The following is a 26,715-nucleotide window of genomic DNA, read 5'->3' on the forward strand; positions in this document are numbered from 1 at the left end:
AATTTGAAGGGAGTCAACTAGTACATGCTATCCTGACAAAAGTAGTCTTCGCCTGCAAAAGCCTCTGGTGGTGACGCCGCGGTGGGCTCAGCGATGACCTCCGTCCTGACGTCCTGGAGGTCTTGGTCTTGTTGCACCGGAATGGACCTTTGGCTGAGTCCTCAGGACTCCGCGCCTGCGCTTGCCTCCTTAGCACCAAAGAGGAAACTAGTACACTGCGCCCGCCGGTGCCCGCCTGGCCTTGGTCGTCATGGCTCATGTCATCCGAACCTCGCGAGGTGAGCCTTGCATAGATATCTCCGCTCCTCGGGAGCCAGCCTGAGGAGACTGCTCCATGTGGAGGCCTTGGTCTCATCCGCCTCGCGAGGCTTTGCCCCTTGTGAGGGTCTTGAGTTGTTGATGTTGAAGCTGGGTCATAGCAGGCCATCGATGGAGCCATGTCGTGGGTCGCGGGCAGGCAAGTCTGGGTACCCCCGTTCCCAAAACGCCGACACCCGGGTCTATTTTCCATCGTATATTTTAAGATCTATAAACCAGAAAACCCAAAAATACCTTGTTGCAATTTATTTACTTTTATTTTGTTTTATGTTTTAGTAATCTTTTATATCTATCTCTATCAGATCTCATCCTTGCAAGTGTTTGTGAATGGATTGACAACCCCTTTATCGCGTTGGGTGCAAGTGTTTGATTGTTTGTGCAGGTGCATAGATTGGAGACTTGTGTGTACCTCCTACTGGATTGATACCTTGGTTCTAAAACTGAGGGAAATACTTATCTCTACTTTGCTGCATCACCCTTTCCTCTTCAAGGGAAAAACCAACGCAAGCTCAAGAATTAGCAAAGTCCTGCTTATTTTCTTCCCAAGGAGCCCCATAAGCCAACAAAAGGCCCCAAATAAATTTCTTTTGCAAATACCACAAGTTTAATTACAAAATAAATCTTCTAGTCTTATAGGATTTAACTTCTAAATGGTCAGATCTAATACCACAAAGGATAACACCAATTCTCCCCCACATTAGGAATCCATTTTGAAAAGAAGGCTTCATCATAATAAAATTCACGAAAAAATCCATATCATAATTCTTTTTAATAGTCTCTTGAAGACCAAGGAAATCAAGTCGATGGTCTCTAATGAAATCAACAATACAAGTAGCCATACCTATCTTCCCATACAATTCAAAAGAGACCTAACATTTTAAACGTTCAGGAGTTTAAGTTTTCCTAACAGGCCTGCCAGGAAGAAGGGCAGGATCTGCAGGGTTACCCTTTTTTCTTACTTCAGGTAAAAGGTTTTGACACAACAACATTGATCTTTTATCTTATTTTTACTTCGTAGAAGTGCAGGCTTTTTTTGGACAAGAGTAGGCGCCTAAAGCGCCTTGTATTAACATCAAGTACATATTACAACTATGATTTTACAATCTTTCATCTAAAGATTGCCTAGCTTCATGAGCGTAGGACAGTGTTCACCTGCATGAGCGTTATTACAACAAGCCAGTTTTGGGCTATCTTGAGAATCTATGAGGTTAGCATTGGTTTCACAATCATGAGCCCTAAAGTTGTGGATCCGAGGAATATGGAAAACCTGGATCTGATTGTGTCTCGTTATGTCATAGAAAGCAGCTAACTGATGCCTAATATCCCAGTGACCAGGTTCTTGTCGAAGATTCTTTGAATTTGCTACTCGGGCTAAGATCTGATTGTCCACTAGGAAGGTGATGTGATTATTTGTCAAAATTGTGGCAATCTGTGCAGCAACCTTAAGTGCAAGGGCTTCTGCTTTGAGGGGAGAGTTGACTTGTGCACCTGTTGCTGATATGTAAACTCCTCCTTTTTTATGTTCCCCTGCTGGTTGGATGAAGATTCCAATCCCTGCTTTAGCTGTTGTTGTATATAAAGAGTCTGCACTTATTTTCCATGCAGCATCTGTGTACACCTCATATCCTGAAATGCCTGATTGTGTTCGATAATTGGTTGGTTGCTTCCCTTGTTTCTGTTCTAGCATTGTGGCATCACCTACATTGTCTCTGTAAGATAATAGATCCTGACTTTTTATAATCACCGGCATTGCTTGATGTACCTGCAAGGGAGTGTTTTGCTTCCTACCAAAGAGATTATCATTCCTTGCTTTCCATATGCACCATAAAAAGGTCATTACATTTGTCATAGTAGCCTGGGGATGATTAGAATTCAGAATGGACAGGATTATGGCATGCATAGAGTCATGGTTTTGAGCAAGATGTTCTGTTTTAATAAACCATGGCTCTGAGAACCATGCAGATTTTGCAAAGGGGCAGGTAAAAAAAAGGTGCATATCATTTTCTTCTTGATCACATCTAGAACAATGTTTCTTGATATGGGAAGAGTACTTCCCTGCTCTCATGCCTGTTGGTATAGCTTTCCTTAGAAGTCTCCATGCAAATGTTTGCACCCTGGGAGCTATTCCTTTTTCTTTCCATACCTGCTTTAAGAGTTGTTTAATTTCATTTTGTACCTGTCTGGGCGATGGCTCTCCTTTTTGCTACATATCTTGCATGCAGACTTTGTAAGCACTTTTAGAGGTGCACTTCCCTGATGAATGAGGTTTCCAGCAAAGAATGTCTGGTCCTTCATGCATAATGATGGGAACCTGCATGATACTATCAGCTATTTGTTGGTCAAAAGGTCATATATTAGATTAGCATTCCAAGCCTTTTGATCCGGAATCCAGAGATCTTCAACTTGAGAAGGATAATTATAGTGCCTTGGCTGGATTATGAGATGGTCATAAATGGATTGCCAATGAGAGAACCAAGGAGTGCTCCAGATTGAAGAATTTCTATCTAAGATTTGAATCAAGGAGTTGTAGCATAGGATATGTCAAACTTTTAAGATAGAAGACCAAAAGGCAGATTTTGGGATGCTGGAGTTCGCCCTCCATATAGAAGTGTCTGGGTGGTATTTGGATTTTAGGACTTTGGACAAGAAGTTGTCTGGATTTTCTGCTATTCTCCAAGCTGCTGAGAGAATGAGTCCTCTATTCATTGCTTGGATATTTCGAATACCTAAACCTCCTTCACACTTTGGAATACAAATGTCCTTCCAAGCCCTGAGGCAAATAGTTTTTGTTGTTGGCTCTTCTTTTATTCCTGTCCACCAAAAATTCCTTATAATGGCTGTCAGTTTTGCAACCAATTTCCTTGAAAAAAGGATATTAGACATATAATATACAGGAATTGATGCGAAGACAGAAGTAATGAGAGTAAGTCTTGCTACATGGGAAAGTTTGTTTGCTTTATAGCCTATAAGTTTAGTACAAAATTTATCGGCTACAAAATCATAAGCAGCAGATCTGTCTTTAGCAGGGAGGATTAAGGGGTGTCCTAAGTGCACTGAGTTTTCATTTATATCTATTACAGGAAAAATCCTCTTAATGTCCTCTTTAGTGGTGTTGCTGACATTTTGGCTGAAAATTATACCCGATTTGCTCCAATTGGGAGTTTGACCAGAGAGATCGCAAAAGCTTTGAAGAATATTATACATGTGAGTAGCCTCAACAATGGTACCTTGTCCACATATTAACAAATCGTCAGCAAACATAAGAGAATGGATCGGAGGACATCCTGGACCTAGAGAGATCCTTGTTAAATAGTTGGAGCACATAGCCTCTTGCAGGGATATAGACAGTTCATTGATAGCCAGGACAAATAAGTATGGAGATAAAGGACAACCTTGTCATATACCTCGGTTGCTTTGAAAACGCCCATAAGATTGACCATTTATGATAACCGAAAATATAGGAGCAGCAATGCAAGCATGAATCAAGTTTATGAAATGACCATGTAAGCCTTTACGATTAAGAGCTCTCATTATAAAGTTCCATTCAATTCTATCAAAAGCTTTTGCTAAGTCAATTTTAATCATGAAAGCGGGATCCTTCCAGGATTTAAGGCTGAAAGAATGAGTAATTTCCTGGGCAATGATGATATTGTTGCTTATCCTCCTGCCTTCAATAAAAGCTTGCTGGGTTTGATGAATGTAATCCGGTAAATGAGATTTAAGCCTATTAGCTAGGGTTTTTGCTATAATTTTATAGATGACATTGCATAAGCTAATAGGTCTAAAATCTTGAGGAACAATTGGTGACAAATTCTTTGGAATGAGAGCAATATGAGTATCATTTAGATGGGCAGGAAGAATACCAGTCATATAGAAATCTCTTACCAATTTCGTTGTATCTTCTCCAATCCAGTCCCATGCTCCAAGGTAAAATTCCACATTGAATCCATCTGGTAGAAGTGCAGGCTTAGTCGTTGTTATTGCGGCCATGGTTGTGATGGAGTTGAGCATGGTCAACGAGTAGGCGACACTGCTCAATCCGTGCACAACGTCTGCACCATCCGCTATGAGCACTGGCAGCTCCGCAATAACGAGACAGAGTGCAACCGCCTCTTCGACGTGCTGGATCAACACAACAACAATGCCAACGTCGGTAGTTGCGCCTCATTCATGCCCTCCCACAACGATAACAAGGTCAGACCTTCTGGCGTGGGGATTGTCGACCTCACCTCCACCGGTGACGATGTCGACCACAAAGACTCTGCGCGGGAAGGATTAGAGTAGGGAGTGGGACACATTGGGGTCAGGTCCTTTTTTGTATAAAAATCTCTGCTACTTAAAAAGAATGTAAGGTTCCCATTTCACCTTTCTTTCCACCACCCCTTCGTCCAACCTTCCATATATATCATAATCAATCATCTTAATTTACTCACGTTCTGAACCAATTCCACTTTAATTTACTTACCAAACTTCTAATCAAAATATAAGGTAATTCACAGGTCAGAATTTGATGAACATTTATTTACACAATCGCATTATTATTGATAGGTAAATCACAAGCTAACGTACTAGAATATTTATTTCCCGTTGCAACGCATGGGCATTGTTCTAGTTATTCTAAAAATTAATGAAAATGATGTTCAACTTTTTATTGGGTGATTCTCACTGTCTACAAAGATTTAGTGAGTTCTGTTTTTATGATCCACATTGGAGGTGAGGGAGTCCTGGATTAGGGGGTGTCCGGATGGCCGGACTATACCTTCAGCCGGACTCCTGGACTATGAAGATACAAGATTGAAGAATTTGTCCCGTGTCCGGAAGGGACTTTCCTTGGCGTGGAAGGCAAGCTTGGCGATACGGATATGTAGATCTCCTACCATTGTAACCGACTTTGTGTAACCCTAACCCTCTCCGGTGTCTATATAAACCGGAGGGTTTTAGTCCGTAGGACAACATACACAACAACAATCATACCATAGGCTAGCTTCTAGGGTTTAGCCTCTCCGATCTCGTGGTAGATCTACTCTTGTACTACCCATATCATCAATATTAATCAAGAAGGACGTAGGGTTTTACCTCCATCGAGAGGGCCCGAACCTGGGTAAAACTTCGTGTCCCTTGCCTCCTGTTACCATCCAGCCTAGACGCACAGTTCGGGACCCCCTACCCGAGATCCGCCGGTTTTGACACCGACATTGGTGCTTTCATTGAGAGTTCCTCTGTGTCGTCGCTGTCAGGCTTGATGGCTCCTACGATCATCGATAGTGATGCGGTCCAGGGTGAAACTTGTCTCCCCGGACAGATCTCTGTCTTCGGTGGCTTTGCACTACAGGCCAATTCACTTGGCCATCTGGAGCAGATCGAAAGCTATGCCCCTGGCCGTCAGGTCAGATTTGAAAGTTTAAACTACACGGCTGACATCTGCGGGGACTTGATCTTCGACGGATTCGAGCCACTGCCGAGCGTGCCACACTGCCATGACGAGCATGATCTAGCTCTTCCGCCTAACAGTGCCCTGAAGGCCGCACCCGCATCGGCTTCGACCCTTAATTCGGAGCCAGCTGCGCCGATCGAGGATGGGTGGTTGGACGCCGCCTCGGGGGCTGCGATCCTAACAGCGATCGAGCCAAACACCAGCCCCGCACTCCATGAGACTCGTGATTCCAAGGAGCCAGACTCCTCTCCGGACTCTGAACCATTCGTGCCTCTGCCGATCGAATCCGATTGGGCGCCGATCATGGAGTTTACTGCCGCGGACATCTTTCAGCACTCACCCTTTGGCGATATTATGAAATCACTAAAGTCTCTCTCTTTATCAGGAGAGCCCTGGACGGACTACGGTCAGCGAGATTGGGATACGGATGATGAAGAAATTCAAAGCCCACCCACCACCCACTTTGTAGCCACTGTCGACGATTTAACCGACATGCTCGACTTCGACTCTGAAGACATCGATGGTATGGACGCCGACGAAGGAGACGATGAAGAACCAGCGCCTATTGGGCCCTGGAACGCCACCTCGTCATATGACGTATACATGGTGGATGCACCAAAAGATGACGACGAGGAGCGGAAGGACGCACTGAAGGCTTGTTCCCTCGAAAAGCAGTCAAACCGGCGACGCAAGCGCCGCCCCAAATCCCGCCTCGACAGAAATAGCGATCACACAGACCCAGCGCTGGAGCAAGCCGAACCGCTGCCGGACAACGGCAATCCGGATAATCAAACCGAACAAACAAATCCTATCAAGGATAATGGTCCGGATGACATAACGCCGGACAGGCACCCAGAGAAGCAGACTGCCCGTAAAAGGCTTGTTGCCACCGCGAGGAGTCTGAAAAAGCAGAAGCAAAGGCTCAAGGCTGCGCAAGACACACTCCACATCAGATGGAGTAAAATACTCAACACAGTAGCGATGTACGGCGACAATCACCCCTCCAAGAGCTACCCAAAGCGGAAGTTGCTACCTGAATTCGATGAGGAGGCCTCAGACCCCCCACAACCAAATATCAAAGCAGCGACCTGGTCGGATAGACAACCCCTCTATCAACACAGAGCGGCATATAACGCCACTCACAATACAACACGCGACCCATGCGAGGGATCGCACCCAAAGGACGTCGCAACAAGATCCATCTATGGACCACGCAAGCGCGCCCCAGCATACAATGCAACACAACAAACATCCGAACAACGCGGTACACCCAGCTACAGGGGTGCCGCACACCCCCTATGTTTCACCGATGAGGTGTTGGACCATGAATTTCCAGAGGGATTCAAGCCCGTAAACATAGAGGCATACGACGGAACAACAGACCCTGGGGTCTGGATTGAGGACTATATCCTTTATATCCATATGGCTAGAGGAGATGATCTCCACGCCATCAAGTACTTAACCCTCAAGCTCAAAGGGCCAGCTCGTCACTGGCTCAAAGGCCTCCTCGAAAGCTCCATTGGAAGTTGGGAAGAGCTCAAAGACGCCTTTCAGGCAAATTTTCAAGGGACTTATGTCCGACCTCCGGACACGGACGATTTGAGTCATATAACTCAACAGCCCGGAGAGTCAGCCCGAAAGCTTTGGAACAGGTTTCTTACTAAAAAGAACCAGATTGTCGACTGTCCGGACGCCGAAGCCTTGGCAGCTTTCAAGCATAGCGTCCGTGACGAATGGCTCACCAGACACCTCGGCCAAAATAAGCCGAGAACGATGGCCGCATTAACAAACCTCATGACCCGCTTTTGCGCGGGTGAGGACAGCTGGCTAGCCAGATGCAGCACCAGCAACCCCAGTACATCTGAAGTTAGAGATGGAAACGGGAAATCACGGCGCAACAACAATAACAAACGCCGGAATAAATAAGACAGCACGAAGGGCACGGCAGTAAATGCCGAATTCAAAAGCTCTCGGCCAGGTCAAAAGCCGCCCCCTAAAGGCACCAGGGATGAACTGTCCAGCCTCAACAAAATTCTGGACCAAGTATGTCAGATCCATAGTACCCATGGTAAACCTGCTAATCATACCCACAGAGAATGTTGGGTCTTCAAGCAGTCCGGCAAGCTCAACGCCGTACACAAGGGGGAGGATACACCAAGTGAAGACGAGGACGAGCCTCCCAAGCAAGACACGGGGGAACAAAAGAAATTTCCACCAGAAGTCAAAACAGTAAACGTGTTACACGTGATCAAGGGAAAAAACAACACGGCACTCCCAGGAAAATATACCCAAGTGCCTGTCACCGCGAATTCCTGCCACTCAGCAAGTATCCGACACGCAGGATGGGCTGCCCTGGTATTAGACCCAGTAATTGGCGGATATCACTTCACACAAGTCTTGATGGACGGCGGCAGCAGCCTAAACCTAATATATCAGGATACAATCCGCGGGATGGGGTTAGACCCAACACAAATTCGCCATAGCAATACTACCTTTAAAGGAGTAACGCCAGGCCAGGGGCTCGTTGTACGAGCTCCCTCCTACTACAGGTTATATTCGGCTCCCCCGATAACTTCCGTCGCGAGCATTTAACCTTCCACATCGCTCTGTTTCAAAGTGGCTATCAAGCACTGCTCGGACGCGAAGCTTTCGCTCGCTTTAATGCAATACCACACTACGCCTCCCTCACACTCAAGATGCCCGGTCCACGTGGCATCATTTCAGTGCACGGAAATATCAAGCGATCTCTGCACGCGGAAGAGAGTGAGGTTGCCTTGGCAGCCGCGCACTAAAGGCGCCCGGACCAGCGAAAGCATCCAATAGGTCATCAAGACCTTAGACACAACTAATCGAGTCCGGCGCCGCTACTTATACCGAATAAATGGTCACACCCCTATTTGTCAATACAAGGGGCTCAACGCGCGCAGACAAGTGGCAATTTCTCCTCATCTTGAATTATACATAGTTTCCTTAAAAAACTATCTTTTTGCACGACAACTTTTTCACCTAAATTCCTCTCTTTTACAGACGATCATCGTGCTACACCCGTCCAGGATACGGCACAATGGAGACATAGGCGCAGACGTGCAGCAGGGACCCGCTCCAAGGATTCTTTTTAGATTAAGACCCTGCGTAAACCTTTTTTACTGTCTCTTGTTGATACATATCCACCGTTGAGAAGAATGCTGACGTCTTGGCATGTGGCCACGCCAGAACAATGCACGTACCTGGACACAAGGGGCTTCTTACAAAGGCCATTATTTAGGCCCAGTTTATACCATTAAGACCGAATACCTTAGGGAGTGTTCAGCGTCGCGAGTTTGGCCTTATATGCATCAGCTCCGAATCATTGTCTTTGGTCAAATGTTGGGTTTGCCCGGCTCCTGTGTTTTGGTGCCTTACATTCCGCTTTACCGGCTAAGGTAGCACCAGGAGAACTACTGCGATTGTGTCCTGGTTCATCCGGACGAGCACCTCAGTAGAGAAAGCCGAAAACTGACTGTCATGATATAGCGTGAGACTGGTTAACCACTCGATGACCTGTTGGAATGTTAGAATTCCTCCGCCTTAACGAAGGGCCATTTTCCGGCCAGGCATGTACGCACCCCGGGATAGGGAAAGTGTAGAGCCACCAGGGGCTATTTAGTAGCCCCACTATCAAACTCCTATGGCTAAGTGAAAGTGCTAAAGCATTATAGTCCGGTTGCCTCGCTCGCTCCGCTATCACCTCCTTAATAGGACCAAGACGTTGGGTTAAGTGTGAACGCGTGTTTTTGCAAGCACCTCCGCATTATATGCGTGAGGGTTGAAGCCGACGGCTGCAATCTTTTAGGTCATACACATGTATACATAAACGGCCGCCCAGGAGGCATCATATTACTTTCAGGAAAAAGTATAAAAATAGCCTTATAAAAATTTATAAAAGCATTTCGCTTACAATGAGATTACATATCACTCAAACATAACATTTTTTGAGCACTGGGTCTCTATCAAACGAGCACCCTCAAGAACTTCTTCAAAGTAGTGCTTAGCAGCCCTTCGACCTATGGCCGAATCCCGCGCTGCAACAGTGGTAGCATCCATCTCCGCCCAGTATGCTTTAACACGGGCAAAGGCCATCTGTGCGCCCTCTATGCACGCCGACCTCTTCATCGCATTAATGCGCGGCACCACGTCAAGGAACTGCTGCACCAAGCTAAAATAGTTGTTCGGTTTTGACCTTTCCGGCCATAGCTGATCCACAACAGACCTCATGGAGAGCCCGGACAACCTATTTAGTTCGGCCCATTCGGCTAATTGGTCAGTCAATGAAAGCGGACGCTCGGGAGAATGGAATTGTCTCCAAAACAGCTAGTCTACTTCACGGTCCGTCTGACCCTGGAAATACTTGGCCGCATCGGTAGCGCTCGCCGCCAAATCCATATATACATCCTCCGAACTCCACAGCCGATCCAGAGGGGCATACCGTGGATCTTCGAACTTCCTTCGCAACATAAAGGATTTCCCAGCTACAATATCCCCGGCTTCCCGCAGCTCCTCCTTCTTTGCCCTCATAGCAGAGCGGAGGTCCTTTCTCGTCGCAGCAGCCTTCTCAAGGTCCGATGCCTTCGCTTGGTTTTCCTTTTCAAGAACCCGGCAACGGTCTGCGGCGGCTTTTAATTCTATGGCCATCTTGGCCATCTTGTCTCGGCTCTCGCCATGCGTGGCCTTCTCGGCTTGCAACTCTTCGGCCGCCTTCAAAGCAGCCGCATTACCCAACCTCGCTTGTTCCTTGGCTCGGGCAAGTTCTGCCCGCAAGGCTTCAATAGTGGCAACTTCATCTGCAGTCACAACATATTAAAGATACTGGCATCATGCTGCTCTTCCTATGTGGCGTTTACCAGATAATGACACTTACCCTGTGCCTCGTCAAGCCTTTTGTTAACAAGCTCGATGTCGGCGTCTGCCGCATCCAACTGCCGTTCTAAATGGGCAAACTCGCTAGTCCGGCTAGCCACCGGAGCTTCCATCACCTGCACATAGAGGCAGTATGGTTATTACCTGGGAATATGATCCTCTGTTCGTCGTTGTTTCCGACGACAACCAGAGTCTCAGGGGCTACTATCTACACAGGGCACACCTAGCATGTGCAGGACTATCATACATTCTTTTACATACCTCAAAGCCTGTCAGTAGACTCATAAAAGCTTCATGCAATCCGCTTTCGGCGGACGATATTCTCTCCATCACCGCATTCATCAGCACACGGTGTTCATCTGAGATGGCCGCTCGCCCCACCAACTCCCTCAGAACATCCGATCGCACACTAGACGGTGTCGGACTCTTTTGTCTGCTCTCTTCGGGAGCCAGACACTGGGAGCTTCGGGGGTCAATGGGATTATCTTCTGGCCTCACCGGACTCGGAGAGGCCCTCCGCAACGACACTTCAGGGTCGCCCGCTTCCGAAGCGGAGGAGTCCGGAGGAGGCGTTTCGCTCTCCATCATCTCTGGAAGAAGATCCCCCGAAGACGAGCTCATTTTAGAGGGGCTAAGGCCCGAACTGCAAAAATATATGCGGTGGTTATTTTCTCAGAAGAAAAAGATGGCATATTTGTACTATTAAAAGTATTTCGAGTCACTTACGACTCGCGGGAGAACTGATCCCCCCCGCGGACATTGTGCGGCAACAGCGCCCCCCAAGGTAGGACCCTCTGTGGGAGACTTCTTCTCCCTTTTGGAAGCTTCGGCTTTCGAATCCCCGGGCGCAGTCCTTTTCCTCTTCTGGTCGTCTTCCTTCATGAAGACGCTCGCTCTCTCGGTTAGAATGGGCAGCGTTGGGGGCCCGCGTCCGCCCGCATTATCCTCCACAGTATCTTCCTTCAAGGGCTCCGGGCAAGGTGCGGTCTGGAGCATCTTTTCCAATACCGGATTTTCCAAACCCTCGGGGAGGGGGGCCGAACACCGAATCAACTTCGCCTTTGTTAGCCAGTCCTGGTCAAAAAGCGAACTCTCAGAAATAACTTCGTAACAAAGGAGAGATAGTATGTTCGGCCGGAAGATGCCTTACCTGTTCGGCGGCGCGGTTACTACTCAGGCCCACGTCCTCGGTGATTTCTGGACACTCCATCTGAGGTCCGAAGAATGACTTGTACATCTCCTCATGCGTCAGGCCGAGAAAATTTTGAATGACACACGGTCCCTCGGGATTGAACTCCCACAGGCGAAGAGGCCGGCGTTTGCAAGGCTGGACTTGACGAACCAGCATAATTTGTATTACCGCAACCAAACTGAAATCTCCATTGAAGAGATCTTGAATGCGGCTTTGCAGTATAGGCACGTCCTTGGCTGGACCCCAGCTCAGACCTCTGCTGATCCATGACATCAGTTGTGGTGGAGGGCCCGAGCGGAAAACAGGGGCGGCCGCCCACTTGGCACTTCTAGGAGCCGTGATGTAGAACCACTCCTGTTGCCACAATCCAGACACCTCTGGGATGGAACCTTTGGCCACGGAGCTCCCGTCATCTTGCGTATTGAGGCACCTCCACACGCTGCATGTTGCCCCTCGATCATCTTCGGCTTCACTTCAAAGGTCTTGAGCCATAGGCCAAAGTGAGGGGTAACCCGGAGGAAGGCCTTGCACACAACAATAAATGTCGTGATATGAAGAAAGGAGTCCAGAGCTAGATCATGGAAGTCTAGCCCGTAATAAAACATCAAACCCCTGACGAAAGGATCCAGAGTAAGGCCTAGACCTCGGAGGAAGTGGGAGACAAACACGACGTTCTCGTTGGGTTCGGGGGTGGGGACGGCCTGCCCTCGGGGAGGCAGCCGATGCAAAATCTCGGCGGTCAGATATTTGGCCTCCCTCAACTTTTTGATGTCTTCTTCCGTGACGGAGGAAGGCACCCATCGGCCTTGAAGGCTAGATCCGGACATGACTGAAGGTTCGGAGCACCTGGCCTGAACTTTGGGCGTTTGAGCTTGAGGTGGGGGAAGGATTCGATTGAGCACGGGAGGGAAAAATAAAAGCCTTGTCCCTTTATAAAGAGGCTGAATATCAAGCGTCCTTTCCGTGTCCGTTTGGACTTGCCTATAATCTAGGAGTCCTAGAAGCGGTTGGGTTACCCACGCCCGTATTAATGAGAATCCCGGAATAAGGGGACATTATCTCTGCTTTAACAAGACGTGCCAAGGAAACCGCCTCGCATGACGCGCTGAGGTGGGATAATGAAACGACTCGGATAAAGGCTTGGCCGTGGTGTGTCACACTACGGAGTACGTCAGCAGATTAGATTTGTGTAAATATTATTCTCTCTATGGCAATGTGTGGAAACTTATTTTGTAGAGCCGGACATTATCTTTGTATTCAAAATCTTCTATAAAGTACTTGGAGGAGGAACCCGCCTTGCAATGCCGAAAACAATCTGCGTGCCGGACTCATCGTCATTGAAGCCTGGTTCAGGGGCTACTGAGGGAGTCCTGGATTAGGGGGTGTCCGGATGACCGGACTATACCTTCAGCCGGACTCCTGGACTATGAAGATACAAGATTGAAGACTTCGTCCCGTGTCCGGAAGGGACTTTCTTTGGCGTGGAAGGCAAGCTTGGCGATACGGATATGTAGATCTCCTACCATTGTAACCGACTTTGTGTAACCCTAACCCTCTCCGGTGTCTATATAAACCGGAGGGTTTTAGTCCGTAGGACAACATACACAACAACAATCATACCATAGGCTAGCTTCTAGGGTTTAGCCTCTCCGATCTCGTGGTAGATCTACTCTTGTACTACCCATATCATCAATATTAATCAAGCAAGACGTAGGGTTTTACCTCCATCGAGAGGGCCGAACCTGGGTAAAACTTCGTGTCCCTTGCCTCCTGTTACCATCCGGCCTAGACGCACAGTTCGGGACCCCCTACCCGAGATTCGCCGGTTTTGACACCGACAGGAGGTTTCCTAAGGCATGCTACATTCATGGACAAATGTTGGTAAGATCCAAGAAAAATTACTCCCTCCATTCAACAATGTAGTGCGCATAGTTTTTCTTAAAGTCAAACATCACAAAGTTTAACCAAGTTTATTGATAAAAATATCAACAACAATAATACTCGAGTAGAAAATAATACAATATGAAAGTACTTATTGTATTTTATGTAGTGATATGGATTTGGTATTACATACGTAGATACTTCATTTGGAAAGGGGGTGATGGAGAGAACGCTTGTGGTGGCCACTCTCTCGTTAACTGGGACATGGTTTGTCGACCCAAAGAGCTTGGTGGCCTCGATGTTCTTGACCTCGAGAAATTTGGGCGTGCTCTACGCCCACGTGGGCGTGGTTGAGCTAGCGTGCTCCAGATAGGCCTTGGGTGGGATCCTAGATTCCATGCAATGCGAAGGATTGGGACCTTTTAAGGATGACCACCACTATCATTATGGGAAATGGTTTAAAGGCCAGTTTTTGCCTTTTTGGTTTGATAGATGGCTGGGGGTTTGGCGCCAAGAGATATTGCACCATCGATTTTTTGATTGCAAGGCACAAGAATGGGCGTGTTATGAAGCAGTTGTTGAATGACGGCTGGATGTGTTTCTTAGGCACCATCGAGACCTCCCAAGAACAATGAGTTCGTTGACATATGGATTAAGCTCTAGGATGTTCACCTTGATCCTGCAATTGATGACTTCATTGTGTGGAATGCCTCCTCATCGGGATCGTACTTTGCTTCATCCCCGTACCAGCTCTAGTTTGTTGGAGACACTGTTCTGTTCATCGCTAGTAAAATTTGGAACTGCACGGTGGAGCCAAAATGCAAGTTTTCCATGTGGCTTCTTCTTCATTAGAAGGATCTCACTGCTGACTGGCTCGCCATTCATGACTGGCCTCATGATGAGATTTGCAAGCTTTGCCTCATTGGATGTGAGACGAACGGGCACCTGGCTCGTGAATGTTTTTTCTCTCGAGGCATGTGGGGAATTGTATCGGCATGGCTGTCCATCCCCCACGAGACAACTCATTCCTTTTACTCCCTGGAAGATTGGTGGAAAATGAACATTCTTGGTGGAGATGTACCTTCTCGCAAGCGATTCGGGCAAGTAGTCACCTATGTTCTGTGGAACGTCTCGAAGGAAAGGAATAGGCGGATCTTCAACAACACCTTCCTGAACGTGCTTGATCTTGCTTACCTCGTCAAGGAAGACCTTGAGTTTGTCCACGTGGATCATGTATTTATTCGTTTGTGTTCGTGTGTCTACAGATTGGATCCTTCTTATCTAAGATTCTCTTCAACGGCGGTGGTTGCTAATCTGGTGCGTTGGTCCTATAGGGCCTTAGCATGACAACTTCCCGACTGTCTACTACAACAAGTTTTGCCCGGCTCCAGTGAGGGAGGGGCGATGACGGGGGCGCGCCTTCGACTCGCTTCAGTGCTTGTAGTCGTCGCTAGGTGGTCTACAGATCTAGATATAATTTTTATTATTTCTGGTATTCATTGTACTATCAGGATTGACGATGAATAGATTGGAATTTTTATTTAAAAAAAGAGGACCTTGAGCTTGTCCGGTTGGCCTTTGTAGGAGAGATGTAATTCTGTGTGACAACATTTTTTTTCTTTTCCCTTCTTTCTGCTTTTTTCATGTAAGTAATTCTGACACCTTTTATTTCCCCTATCTTACTTAAATGGGCAGAGAGCCTGCCTTTCCCCTAAAAAAACGAATGAAGTAGCAGCACCATGTATGAAGCATCTATTCTATGCTTGTTTTAGAATAGAGTGTCACCTAGTTAGCTAGGATAGCATGAAGCTATCTAGCCCACCCGAGTTTAAGTCATAGAGTGACCCGTAATGCTTAGAGTTTCTTCTATAAAAATATGCCTTCAAGGGCTAGTTCTAGATAGCCTCGTTTTTTTTATTCTACACCTGCCCATGCTCTTTTGTATGTCAGCAGTTGAGTCTGTTGACCCAGTGATCATCCCAACTTCTCGAGACGGCACTGAGGCAGCGGCCACGATAGTGGTGGTGATGAACTTATTATTTCATTTCCATACTACGTACTACAATCGATTTATTTCTTCTTCTAGCAGCCACCTGTCGCCGTTGATCTTTATCACTGCTGCTACAAGATCCTACGTATAGGCGGCATACCGAGAGAGCGGCAGCTAGCTGAAACCAAAAGCAGTAAGTAATCCACGCATGCGCATACTTCTCGCGCTTACGGCCTATAGCTTGTGCCTGACGATCTCCTCCTTCATGGCCAGGCACAGGGCGCCCAGGTAGCCGCCGTCCTCCACCTTCACGCCCGGCATCGCCACCGCGCGGCTGCCCACGAACCCGTCCTCCCCGACGTGGACCCTGCCGAACTTCACCTTCCCGGCCTCGCCCTCGTACACGTGCCCGAACAGCAGCGCGTTGTGGCCCACGCTCGCGCCCCGCTCCAGGTGCACCATCTCCGGGTTCAGCAGCGCGCCCATCGAGTCCACGTACACCCCATCCGCCACGGCCACCGAGGAACCCATCGTCCGCATCCACGCCGCGAACAGCACCGACCCGCACGTCAGCTCCGCGAAGTACTCCGCCGTCGCCGTCCGTATGGCCTGCCAGACCGTGTCCAGGAACACCTGCGGCGCCCAGATGTGCACCGCGTCGCCCTCGCCCCTCACGCCGACCAGGACCCACTTTGCCGCGGCGCATGTCGCCATGGCGGCCAACCCCGACACCGCCCAGAAGACCGGCAGCAGCCAGTATAGCTGCGTGCCGGTGGCCCCGGCGACGGCAAGGAGGCCCCGGAATGGGAGGAAGATGACCAGGCCCAGGACGAAGTATGGCACCAGCGTTTGCAGCAGCGGCTGGCACAGCGTGGCCCAGAGCGCCTTGTACCATGTCCTAGCCAGGGTCACCTTGGTCTCGCTGGCATTGGCGGTGTCGGATCTTGTGTGCATGGCGGCGGCCACTGGGCACCCCGACAGGTTGATCTTGGTGTCGGACTGCTCCAGGAACGCCGCCCATGACGCGGGCAGTGGCTCGCCGTTCCGCAGGCGTTGGCATACCTCGTAAATCAGCGAGCGCCCGTGGTCGATGGACGCGCTCTGCTTGCAGGACGACGCCGGGATGACGTCCACCTCTTGGCACCGGAGGAAGGGGTTGAACTCGAGCTTCTCCGTCTCCTCTGCTGGGAGATTTTTGTCGATGCTTATCTCTCCGATGTCAATGTACGGGAACTCCTCCTCGTCCCATGGCCGCGTGCAGTCAAGGGCGACATCACAGGTGGCGTCGTCGGAGGGGACCTCCCTGAGTTGCAGTTGGAAGACGTAGCGCACCCCGTCTGGAACTTCCACCCTCCGACGGAAGTCGTCGGCGAGGAAGAGTAAAGGGCGTGTGTCACTCTCATCTCTTGGGATTGCACCGGTCTCCGGCGGCAAGATACCCCTTGGCACCACCTGACCGGACTCCTCCGGTATGTCTTGATCAACTGGACGAAGCTTGAATTTTGCATACATCTCCTTCCCTTCGTCGAACCGCAGCAACCGGCATATGTTGGAGTAGTAATGCAGCTCGGTGTACGAGTTGGTGTCCCGCAGGGAGCCCCAGACAGCATCCCGGACGTGTGGAGCACGCTTGACATGCTCTTCCCTCGCTGGCAGGCCACAAACCAGCCAAGTGGCGAAGTCGGCGATTGTGCGCGCATAAAATGCTTTGCCACTCTTCAAAGTAAGGTCCAGAAGAGGCACCTCGCCATCGTCGGAGAGAATGCGCACTGCTGCACCACGCGCGTCGAGCCTGGCATCATCATCTGCACTGAGGCTATTACTGTGTCGAACGATTACTGGAAAAGACTTGCCGGCGCCAAATATCTTGTGCTTGAGCAAAGATGGAATGTCCTCGTACATCTTCAGGACCCCCCGCCCGCTTACGCCAATGCGGTGGAAGTACCTTGACTTGACGTTCATGGTGGTGATTGCCAAGTTCGCCGAGAGGTTCCCGACGATCTTCTTGTACATTGGGTCCATCATTTCAATCCTCTCATCTTCTGCAAGCAAGGTGTTCTTCACCATGGTCAGAGATTGTGCCCCAACATAGATACCGCCTCGCTGGAGAAGAGAATGTTCTGGTGCCACAGAAAGTGCTCCAAGGATGACATTCCCTTGGAGGACTGAGCCAGGGAGGAGCAAGCTGCCACTACCAATGATGGTGTTCTCCTGGATCTTTATCTCCGCACCAGTAAACCCCTTACTGGAGTAGAACCCTGGAACAATGTGGCAGAAATCACCTAGATGGACCCCATCACCGATATTGATCAGTTCAGGATTCGCCACTGGATCAATGGACCGGATAGAGCAATGCCTGCCAATCTTTGCACCAAGAAGCCTCAAGTACATGCAGAATGCTTCAGTTCCAGATAACATCTTTGCAAATCTGAGGTGCACAGCGATGTTTATACGCCGCTGGATCAAGCTTGTCATGTGGTTTTGCTTGGTTCCCGGCCTTGTGGCGAGGGCTGTGTTGACCACACTTGTAAGAAGACTGAGGATGACACCGTAGCTCAAGTAGGCGAAGGCGATGGAGAGAGCAAATGTCAATGCGCTTGTGGGCGTCTCCCGCACAATCACAGGGTAAGCAGCGAGGGCAGCTGGTAACCAGTGGAACGCGCCCGCAATGCATGCAAAAGAGAAGTGCTGAGGTGAAGCCTCAGTGCCAGAGAAGTGAATGTACAACGTGTAGACGGTTGCACTTGATAGAGCACCTAGCACCGCAACCGCATAGATGCAAACCAGGTGTTCAAGAAGCATGTTTGCTTTCCCTGTTTCTTCCTGCACGAAATGGAGACAGTCACATAACAGCTCAATTACATGAACTTGTATTTGCCCACTAACGTATGCCTTTAGCTGTATCGCCTAGCTAAAACTTGCAGAGAAGCATTTCTGGACCTATGTCCAGTGGCTCTTACAGTCTATTCCACTTGATCATTTTGTTTAAAGAGATTTAAATATATATTGTCAGGTTTAAAAGATAAGTCCATAGAAAATGAGTATGGCTAGCACCGGGGAACAAGAAATAGATTGAATTTGTATGAATGGCTAAGCAAGAGCCATTGAATTATAAGTACTATATCATCCCCTTGGTGTATACCCTGTATTATTAGCAAAAGTCCCAAAATTGCATCCAACGGTCCCGACCATTGGTTCCGCTGCTCATAGGTTCAGTGAAACATTTATGTCCCTACTCATGTGTCAGCCACTAATTTGATATTACCTCTACCAAATAAACAATAGTACTTCCATTCGGATAATATCCTAGAAAGTGTAAAGTCAAACTTCACTAAATTTGACTATTAATTCATAAAATCCATTGAATTGGTCAAGTGAGCATATAATAAAACTTGATTATCATAAATAAATACTTCACAATTTCATAAATGTTCACTAACATATCCACATAAAAATTAGCGGCCAAAGCTTCATATTGAAGAGTCTACATCCATGTCCAAGATGTCATCTATTTACGAACGGAGGGAGTATAACTAAGGGTAGGCGACTTCATGATGGTATAATGTAGAGTAAGAACACCGGTGAAGCATGAGGAGCCAATTTGTCATCTAGTTACTAAGAATTTTAGCAATGTACGAAATACAGATATTCCAATTACCTTCATGTATGCAGAAGTTCTCTTGTTCTGATACACTGATTTCCCTGGCTCAGTTTTTTGCAGTGGTGGGACCATAGCACCATCATCCACAACGGTGCCCTTTTGAAGCACCGCATAAGGACCAATGGAGGCCTCACGACCGATTCTGACACGCCTAAAACTCAGCACTTCATTACGGACTTCATGCCCCTGGATGAGAACACCTTCTGCAATCACTGCACCATTTGCAACCACTAACAAGGATGGGTCAGTGATGTCTACTGTGTCAATAACAACAGATGACCCAATTCGAGCCCCTTGCATCTTGAACCAATAATTCAAGAAGATTGTTCCCTTTAGATGCACAGCTAGCATCTTTGCAGCAAACCCTTGAGCCTTGTTCAGTGCCCACCATTTAACAAAGTCAACTGACCATATCGAAACATCAGGGGTCAGACCATAATTTGGCTGAAGGAGTGACTTCCCCAAGATAGACAATGATAAGGAGGTGAGCAAGACATAACAAATCCAAGCAATAGGTGCCATGACCAACGAACCAAGATAGGTCATCACTGATGCTTCAACCAGACTGACCGGGTAGAGCACGCTCATGTATGCCAAACTTGCAAGGTATGCTGGAAGTAGCAACATGAAACACACATAGGTAAGGGCCAGGAGTTGGAGAATCCCAGTAGCAAGCACACTGAAATCTGCACTGACATCTACCAAACTCTCATCCTCAGTAGAGCAAGATACATCAGATGGCAAAAGTGGTTGTGACTTGGGCAACAACTTCTCCAAAAAGCTAGCAAGCTCAGAAATACAGCTTGCTGCAAAGATGTCAATCGCTCCAACAGGAGTACCAAGAAAATCTGAGAGCTTCTGTGCTGCTCGGACCACAGCAATTGAATCAAAACCATATGAAGGTAGGCTGCCTGTTGGAGAAATTTTATCCTTTGGAATACCTGATTGATCTGATACTATCTGTGTCAGAAACTCAATGATCTCCCTCGAGCTTTTCCCCTGGCTGTTGGGATGATGTGTCAACTTTGGTTGTGACTTACTCAACAAATTCTCCAAGAAGCTAGCAAGCTCAGAAATGCAGCTTGCAGCAAAGATATCAATGGCTCCAACAGGAATACCGAGAAAATCTGAGAGCTTCTGAGCTGCTCGAACCACTGCAATCGAATCAAAGCCATAAGAAGGTAGGCTTCCTGTTGGAGAAATTTTGTCCTTTGGAATACCTGATTGATCTGATACTAACTGTGTCAGAAACTCAGTTATCTGCTTGGAGTTTTTCACTTTGCTTTCTGACTGGGGATGGATGGTGGGATCAACAGTCTGCTTCAAGAATGACCTCCTTCTCTCCATGCCGGTTCCTGTTGTGAGAGACCGGAATAGACTCCTCCTAGATGGACGATTACCATTAGCCAAACTAAGACTGTTGTCAACAAACTGCTTCATGCATTCAAATCTCCGTATCTTCCCAGATGTTGTCTTGGATATGGTTCTAGGCTTGATAAGCTTGACCGATGCAACAGTTACACCATGCTCCTCCGCCACACGTGTTTTGATGTTGTCAATGATTTCTTCAGAGATTGTCTTACCCTCCCTAACCTCTGCAATCACGACAAGTCCAACCTGATCAGAAGAATCAGGAATTGAGATGCCTTTCTGAGTCAGAACTTCCTCTGAGACACCAACAACAGCACAACATCCTGGTCGGAGGACATCGGAAGAATTTTCCACCGTCTTCTCTACATCTGCAGAATAAATATTTCTGCCAGCAACAATGATTAGATCTTTGATCCTTCCAGTAATAAAAAGTTTGCTGTCAATGATCCGCCCTAAATCACCGGTTCTTGTGAACTTCTTGTTGGGGTGGTTCTTGAGCTGATTGCAGAAAGTTTTCTGGCTCATTTCCTGGTTGCCCCAATAACCAACTCCAGAACTAGGACTGCTGATCCATATCTCACCCTCAGTACCATCTTGATGCTCAGTCAAAGAGTCTGCGTCAACAATTCTGATGTCAATATCTGGATCATCTTGCTCAATATACCCACAACAAATTCTTCCTTGCATATCTATGAAGACCGGCTTACATTCACCAAAGGCACAACAAACATAGACACAGTTCTCAGCCAGCCCATATCCAGGTGCAAGAACGCCTTCAGAAAGGCCCAAAGGTTGAGTCAACTCTATGAACCTTCTGACAGTTTTTTGCCTTACTGGTTCTGCTGCAATCATGAGGAAGATCATTGAAGAGAGGTCATATACTTTGCTCTTCTCGGCTTCAAGCCTTCTTATCACGAGTTCAAATGCAAAGTTTGGACCTGCACTATGGGTTCCATGGTAGTCACTGATTGTTTGCAGCCACAGGAGGGGGTTCCTGATGAATGTCATCGGCGAGAATAGAATGGAAGTTCCTCCACTTACAAGAGCAGTGAAAATACCCCCTATTAGTCCCATGTCATGGTACTGTGGAAGCCAACTGATAAGGACGGTTTTTGAGGTACTTTGATACCGCTTCTTCATCATCTTCACATTGTGGATTAGTCCTCCATGTGTTATCATCACCCCCTTGGCATCGCCAGTGGAACCCGAAGTGAACTGCAGAAAGCACAAGTCACTTGGCTGGGGCTTGGTCATCATAGATAAAGCATTGTCTGAGTTGAAGGTGTCTGGACTTCGCCGGTAGTTCTTGATCCATGACTCGGTGTGAATCCACGGGAGGTCAGGCCACTGCGCAGAGCATTTCTGATTCTTTGCTAGAGTGACAATGTTCTTGACATAACCTGCACGTACGGCAGCATGGTACGAAGAAGTTGACAGAATTGCCACAGCGCTGCACACTTTAGAGACGTTCTCAACTTTGAGAAGTGCTTGCCCACCCATTTGCATTGGATCAGGGGGAATAACTGGGACTGGTATAACTCCTGCTCTAATGCACCCAAAGAATGCATCAATAAACTCCAGACCTGGGAGGTGAATAAGGATAACTCTGTCACCAGGCTTGATAATAGGCTTCATGCTTGTCAATAGTTTGTGTGCAATGTGAGATGCATTCTCATGAAGTTCCTGGTAGGTTCTTCGGTTCATGATTTTTCCTTCTTCATTGATCCAAGTATAGATGACATTTTCCTTGGTGACCCTGTGAGTTCCCCAATATTGCAAGTATCCATCCAGGGATGGAAGGTCGGGAAATTCAACACCTTCAAGCTCACCAAGATCTCTAGGAGGTGAAGGGTTGCTGTTGCGGGACAGAGAAAATAGTCTCTGTGTAAACAAGAATTGAAAAGCATAAGCACGATTCGTCTCATATATGCAATTCTTCTCATATATATCATGACAATATTTTCTAACTCACCTTGACATAAGGAGTTACGGTTTGCTCAACATCGATGGCAAAGTGTTTACAAACAGCCGCAATGGAGTATGAAGCATTTCTTTCGGTAAGCTCAAATGCTAGCAGACCTCCGACATAGTAAGTGTTCTGAAAGCCTTGCAACTCAGATTCAAGCCTCCCATAGAATCCATCTTTCATGTCTGCAATAGAATAAATTATCACAGTCGGAATATGGAAAAGGTAAATAGAAGACTTGGCCATCGGTGACATTGCTATTATGCTATACCTTCACTGTTAACATGAGGGAAATACTTGAATCGACGCTGCAAAAGCACATTCTGAGCAGTGCCTCCCATAGAACTCACGATGTCCGTCACACATTTAGCCACATATGAACCGTTGATGTCTGCTGAATTCCCATAAGACCAGAACAAGAAAATGTCCGTGCCATCAAAGAACTTTTGCATTGCCACTGGATGCCCTATTGTTGCTGGATCCTCCATGAATTCTCCAAAGTAGTAAAATCCCTTTGGCATGTGCTCAAATCCATTGATCTTAACAACAGTAGTATAGTAGTCCACTGTCTGTACCTTACTGAATAGTTCTCTCTCGAGATCATTCAGTTCCACCACTTCACTTTCTCCATCTGAACAAAAGAGCATACAAACTAATCAGACAGCTGAAACGCAGACTTCAAACAAAGTTGAAAATAAATCACGCTTACCAGTGAGACTAGAAGATCGATATGTATTGCCATTTTTAAAAGCAAGAGCACCTGAGAATATAATTTTGTCAAACTCCATAACTTGTTTGTCACCATTGTCCTTCTTAATGGTTACACTTGCACCATCGCTGCTGCGCCTGACTCTCAAAACCTCCGTGCCACAAAGAACTTCAAATGGTAATGACTGACTAAGTTTCTCCCACATGTTCATGTAGCCATGCTTGAAACGTCGGATTTTGCCAGCCATAGAGGTTCTAGTGAATTCTTGAATGAAAGCATAGGGCATGTCTTGAACAAAACCATAGCCAGAAGCCGTGTATCCATATGCTACAGATTTCGGAACTGAATTTATCCCATGCTGCCTCAAAAACTGAGGAGTTGGGTCAGAAGCCAATCCACTGAGAGCATGGATGCCCACTCGGCCTGAATTATTTGCTTCATCCTATAAGAATTACCAAAAGGCATACATGTAAACAATAGAGTGGGTGTCATAAAGGTAAAACTAGACCCACATATTCATAACTTCTTAACTGAACTTAATCTATAACTTCATACTTAGTTATTTGTAATCACACTTTACACAAAGAGCTGACCTGTAGTTTTAGCGTCAGAGATACCATGGATACATAGTCCTCAGCTACTTCAAGATCTCGAATATTTCCAGTTTGGCTGTCGATCAGAGCAAGCTTGTGTGAATCCATCTCCTCGAATTCAGCTCCTACCTCTTTTGCCAGGTGAGTTATAGCAGGCGCACTGTTTGCTGCTATAACTTGTCCTCCCAAGTCATATGTTCTTCCTGAATACAGTTGTCACTGATAACTACAACAGTGCAGAAAATGGTAACTAAATAGGAGTGCAGTCAGTAAGTAACTTACCTTCTATATCAATGGACTCGCACATCCCAGAAACAGTCTTGCATTTCTCAAACACGGTTACATTGCAGTACCCAAGTTTAGCTAGTGCGTAGGCTGCTGATAAGCCACTTGGCCCTGCTCCCACTATGCCAATTCTAGTGTCTATTGGCAAACTTGGATGCAACTTAGAGAATTTATCATCTATTGATTTCTTTGGGTCCATTTTCGAACAGCTGTGGCCCTTGACAAATCAACCTGTCAAATTTGTATAAATAGTCGTGACATTAACATCTTGAACATTATTTTTTTATATAAAAGCATATGTACAGATAGGCAAAATATCTTGTGGGCATGCTGACTTGCATTCCCTTTAACAAATTAACACTTGAACATATAACTTCAGGTATGTCAGCCTCCATCTTAGTTAACATAGCAACTAGTCCACAGAAAATTGTAAAGTTGCTTCCTCATCTGAAATGTCAATCATATACATTGCGAGGAATGTATATAGCTATTTTAAATACTGGCTGAAATGCATATACCTATTTAAAATACTAGCTTGATGACCATCAAGGAATGACTAATTAATGATTATCAAGTGGTTGTAACCTCAATTCATATGGCATGGTGATTAGGAAACATGATTTTTTTTTTTACTGGAGCATATAAGAAAACTTCGAAATGGCCATAAGAACCAGAAAAATAATACTACTGTAATAACATAGAAGCTGTCTAAAAATAGGTTTGCTCACTAGGACAAGATAGGAATATGATAACATATGTTCACTCTCCGAAAATCAGTTTGATAAGCATGTGTATACAATATGCGCGACAATACAAAATAAACAAAATCATGACGATATTCCTGCTGAAGATTTTACTCGTCTTCGTCGGAAAACTCCGGCCAGAACCTAACAGTACTTGATCCGACAATCTTAAATTCTCAAATAACCTAACAGTACTTGATCCGACAACCTTAAATTCTCAATAAACCAAATCATGATGTTCATTGGCAGAGTTTCAACCACTGATGATGATGCTATTCTTCATGAATGTTTTACTCATCTTCGACAGAAAACTCTGGCCAGAACCTAACTGTACTGGATCCAAGAACCTTAAATTTCTCAAGAAATCAAAGAAAAAATGGCTTGGTTCTTACGTAACTGGAATCGGAGGCATAGGTAGCAGCGAAGTAAATGCACTGATCAAATGCAAAAAGATAGGCAACAATAAGGAAGAAGGGAGGAGCAGAGGAAGGTGCAGCATACATGTCAGGCACGCAGCACTTGCACACTGCATTACCATGGCATTGCATCGACGAACTAAACAACCCTGAACCCTCCTCCATAAACCCAAATAAGTAAAAAAAGAAAAACCACCTCACAAAGACATGCTTATTTACTGAAGAAATGTAAATGAGGAATGGTACTCACTGCCTCGGATCACATGTCCAGGCCCAGAACACAACCAACTACGCAGGCAGGCACAGGCTAGCACGATGCGGAGGCAAATATGACTGGCAGGAATGGAGCAGGCAGAGACAGGGTCGTCGTTCAAGGTGGAGGGGGGGGGGGGGGGGGGGGGGGGGGGGGGGGGAGTTACCTCTCTGGTGGTCGGGCGGGCGTCCGGGGTGCAGGAACCGGCGGCGTGGCGCCAAATGGCAGCTCCTCTCGCAGGCACGGGCTCCCTCCGGGTGGGGGTGTGCCATTGGCGCCGTGACGCCTTAAATACTGCCCAGATTCCGCGCCGCGGCCAAGGGCGTGGCGACAAACCGGAGGGCGGAAGCGCTGGGTCTCGGCGACGGCGACCCCGCGGAGGGAGGGACGGGGGTTTGGTTGGTGTTTTGTTACCGCCGCCTAGGAAATGGGCGCGCATATTCTTCTCCGTATCCGTATGCCCCGGAAATTACCGGCGCGGTGACGCGGGGGCGGGGTTGGTGTCTCCGCCGGCGGGCGCAGCCCGCCCGTAGGTTTTCGAGGAGGACAGGGAAGGGGCACGGTAAAAAAAAAGGTTCTCGTTCTGATCCTCAACCGGGCAAGGGAAAAGAGACATCTCTTGTACGTACACGGTAATTTTGACACCACGCAAAATTTTGACGCCGTCCACATTTTGTAGTGCCGACCCTACGTAGGAGTACTATACACAACCAGTCCAGCACGCCAACTCGGTCGCCAAGTCGGAGCCGGCGTGCCACGTCAGATGCAACCACGTGGCAAGCTTCTGCTTCGCCAAGGCCAGTGGGGCCCAGTGTCCGGGACTGCATGTGCGTCGGCCACGACGTCGTCAACCATGCAGTAGCACTACTCTTTTTTTTATGATGACTAGAAGAACGTCCGTGCGTTGCAACGGGTAACATTTCCGTAACTTTAAGAGTTTAATATTAATCATGTTAATATTACATTTAATATTCTCATACATATCAAGTGACATTGGCGACCTTTTT

The 26,715-nt window shown here is 47.2% G+C and overlaps 2 protein-coding genes across 2 annotated transcripts; both read right to left on the reverse strand.

The window, feature by feature from the left end:
- Nucleotides 1-1,429: 1,429 nt before the first annotated feature.
- Nucleotides 1,430-4,266, reverse strand: LOC147985858 (uncharacterized). Its single transcript, XM_087541763.1, has 2 exons — nucleotides 2,866-4,266; nucleotides 1,430-2,461 (listed from the first exon to the last, which is right to left on the reverse strand). Exons 1-2 carry the CDS (start codon nucleotides 3,640-3,642, stop codon nucleotides 1,430-1,432), a joined length of 1,809 nt encoding a protein of 602 aa, XP_087397889.1. The 5' UTR covers nucleotides 3,643-4,266.
- Nucleotides 4,267-15,386: 11,120 nt separating this feature from the next.
- Nucleotides 15,387-26,286, reverse strand: LOC125538701 (uncharacterized). Its single transcript, XM_048701974.2, has 8 exons — nucleotides 25,875-26,286; nucleotides 24,294-24,527; nucleotides 24,012-24,214; nucleotides 23,419-23,860; nucleotides 22,981-23,340; nucleotides 22,716-22,894; nucleotides 19,370-22,624; nucleotides 15,387-18,534 (listed from the first exon to the last, which is right to left on the reverse strand). Exons 2-8 carry the CDS (start codon nucleotides 24,493-24,495, stop codon nucleotides 15,946-15,948), a joined length of 7,230 nt encoding a protein of 2,409 aa, XP_048557931.1. The 5' UTR covers nucleotides 24,496-24,527; nucleotides 25,875-26,286; the 3' UTR covers nucleotides 15,387-15,945.
- Between the last annotated feature and the right edge of the window lie 429 nt (nucleotides 26,287-26,715).

The sequence above is a fragment of the Triticum urartu genome, chromosome 2A (genome assembly GCF_056163025.1).
Source record: "Triticum urartu cultivar PI428250 chromosome 2A, HENAU_Tu73, whole genome shotgun sequence".
Lineage (NCBI taxonomy): Eukaryota > Viridiplantae > Streptophyta > Magnoliopsida > Poales > Poaceae > Triticum > Triticum urartu.

Coding starts and splice junctions, on each gene's coding strand:
- LOC147985858 (XM_087541763.1), bottom strand. CDS start 3,642: ATGTGCTCCAACTATTTAACAAGGATCTCTCTAGGTCCAGGATGTCCT. Junction 2,462..2,865: donor TTTGGTCTTCTATCTTAAAA/GTTTGACATATC, acceptor CTCTTAAAGCAG/GTATGGAAAGAAAAAGGAAT.
- LOC125538701 (XM_048701974.2), bottom strand. CDS start 24,495: ATGGACCCAAAGAAATCAATAGATGATAAATTCTCTAAGTTGCATCCA. Junction 23,861..24,011: donor CTCTGACGCTAAAACTACAG/GTCAGCTCTTTG, acceptor TAATTCTTATAG/GATGAAGCAAATAATTCAGG. Junction 22,625..22,715: donor CCGTAACTCCTTATGTCAAG/GTGAGTTAGAAA, acceptor TTGTTTACACAG/AGACTATTTTCTCTGTCCCG.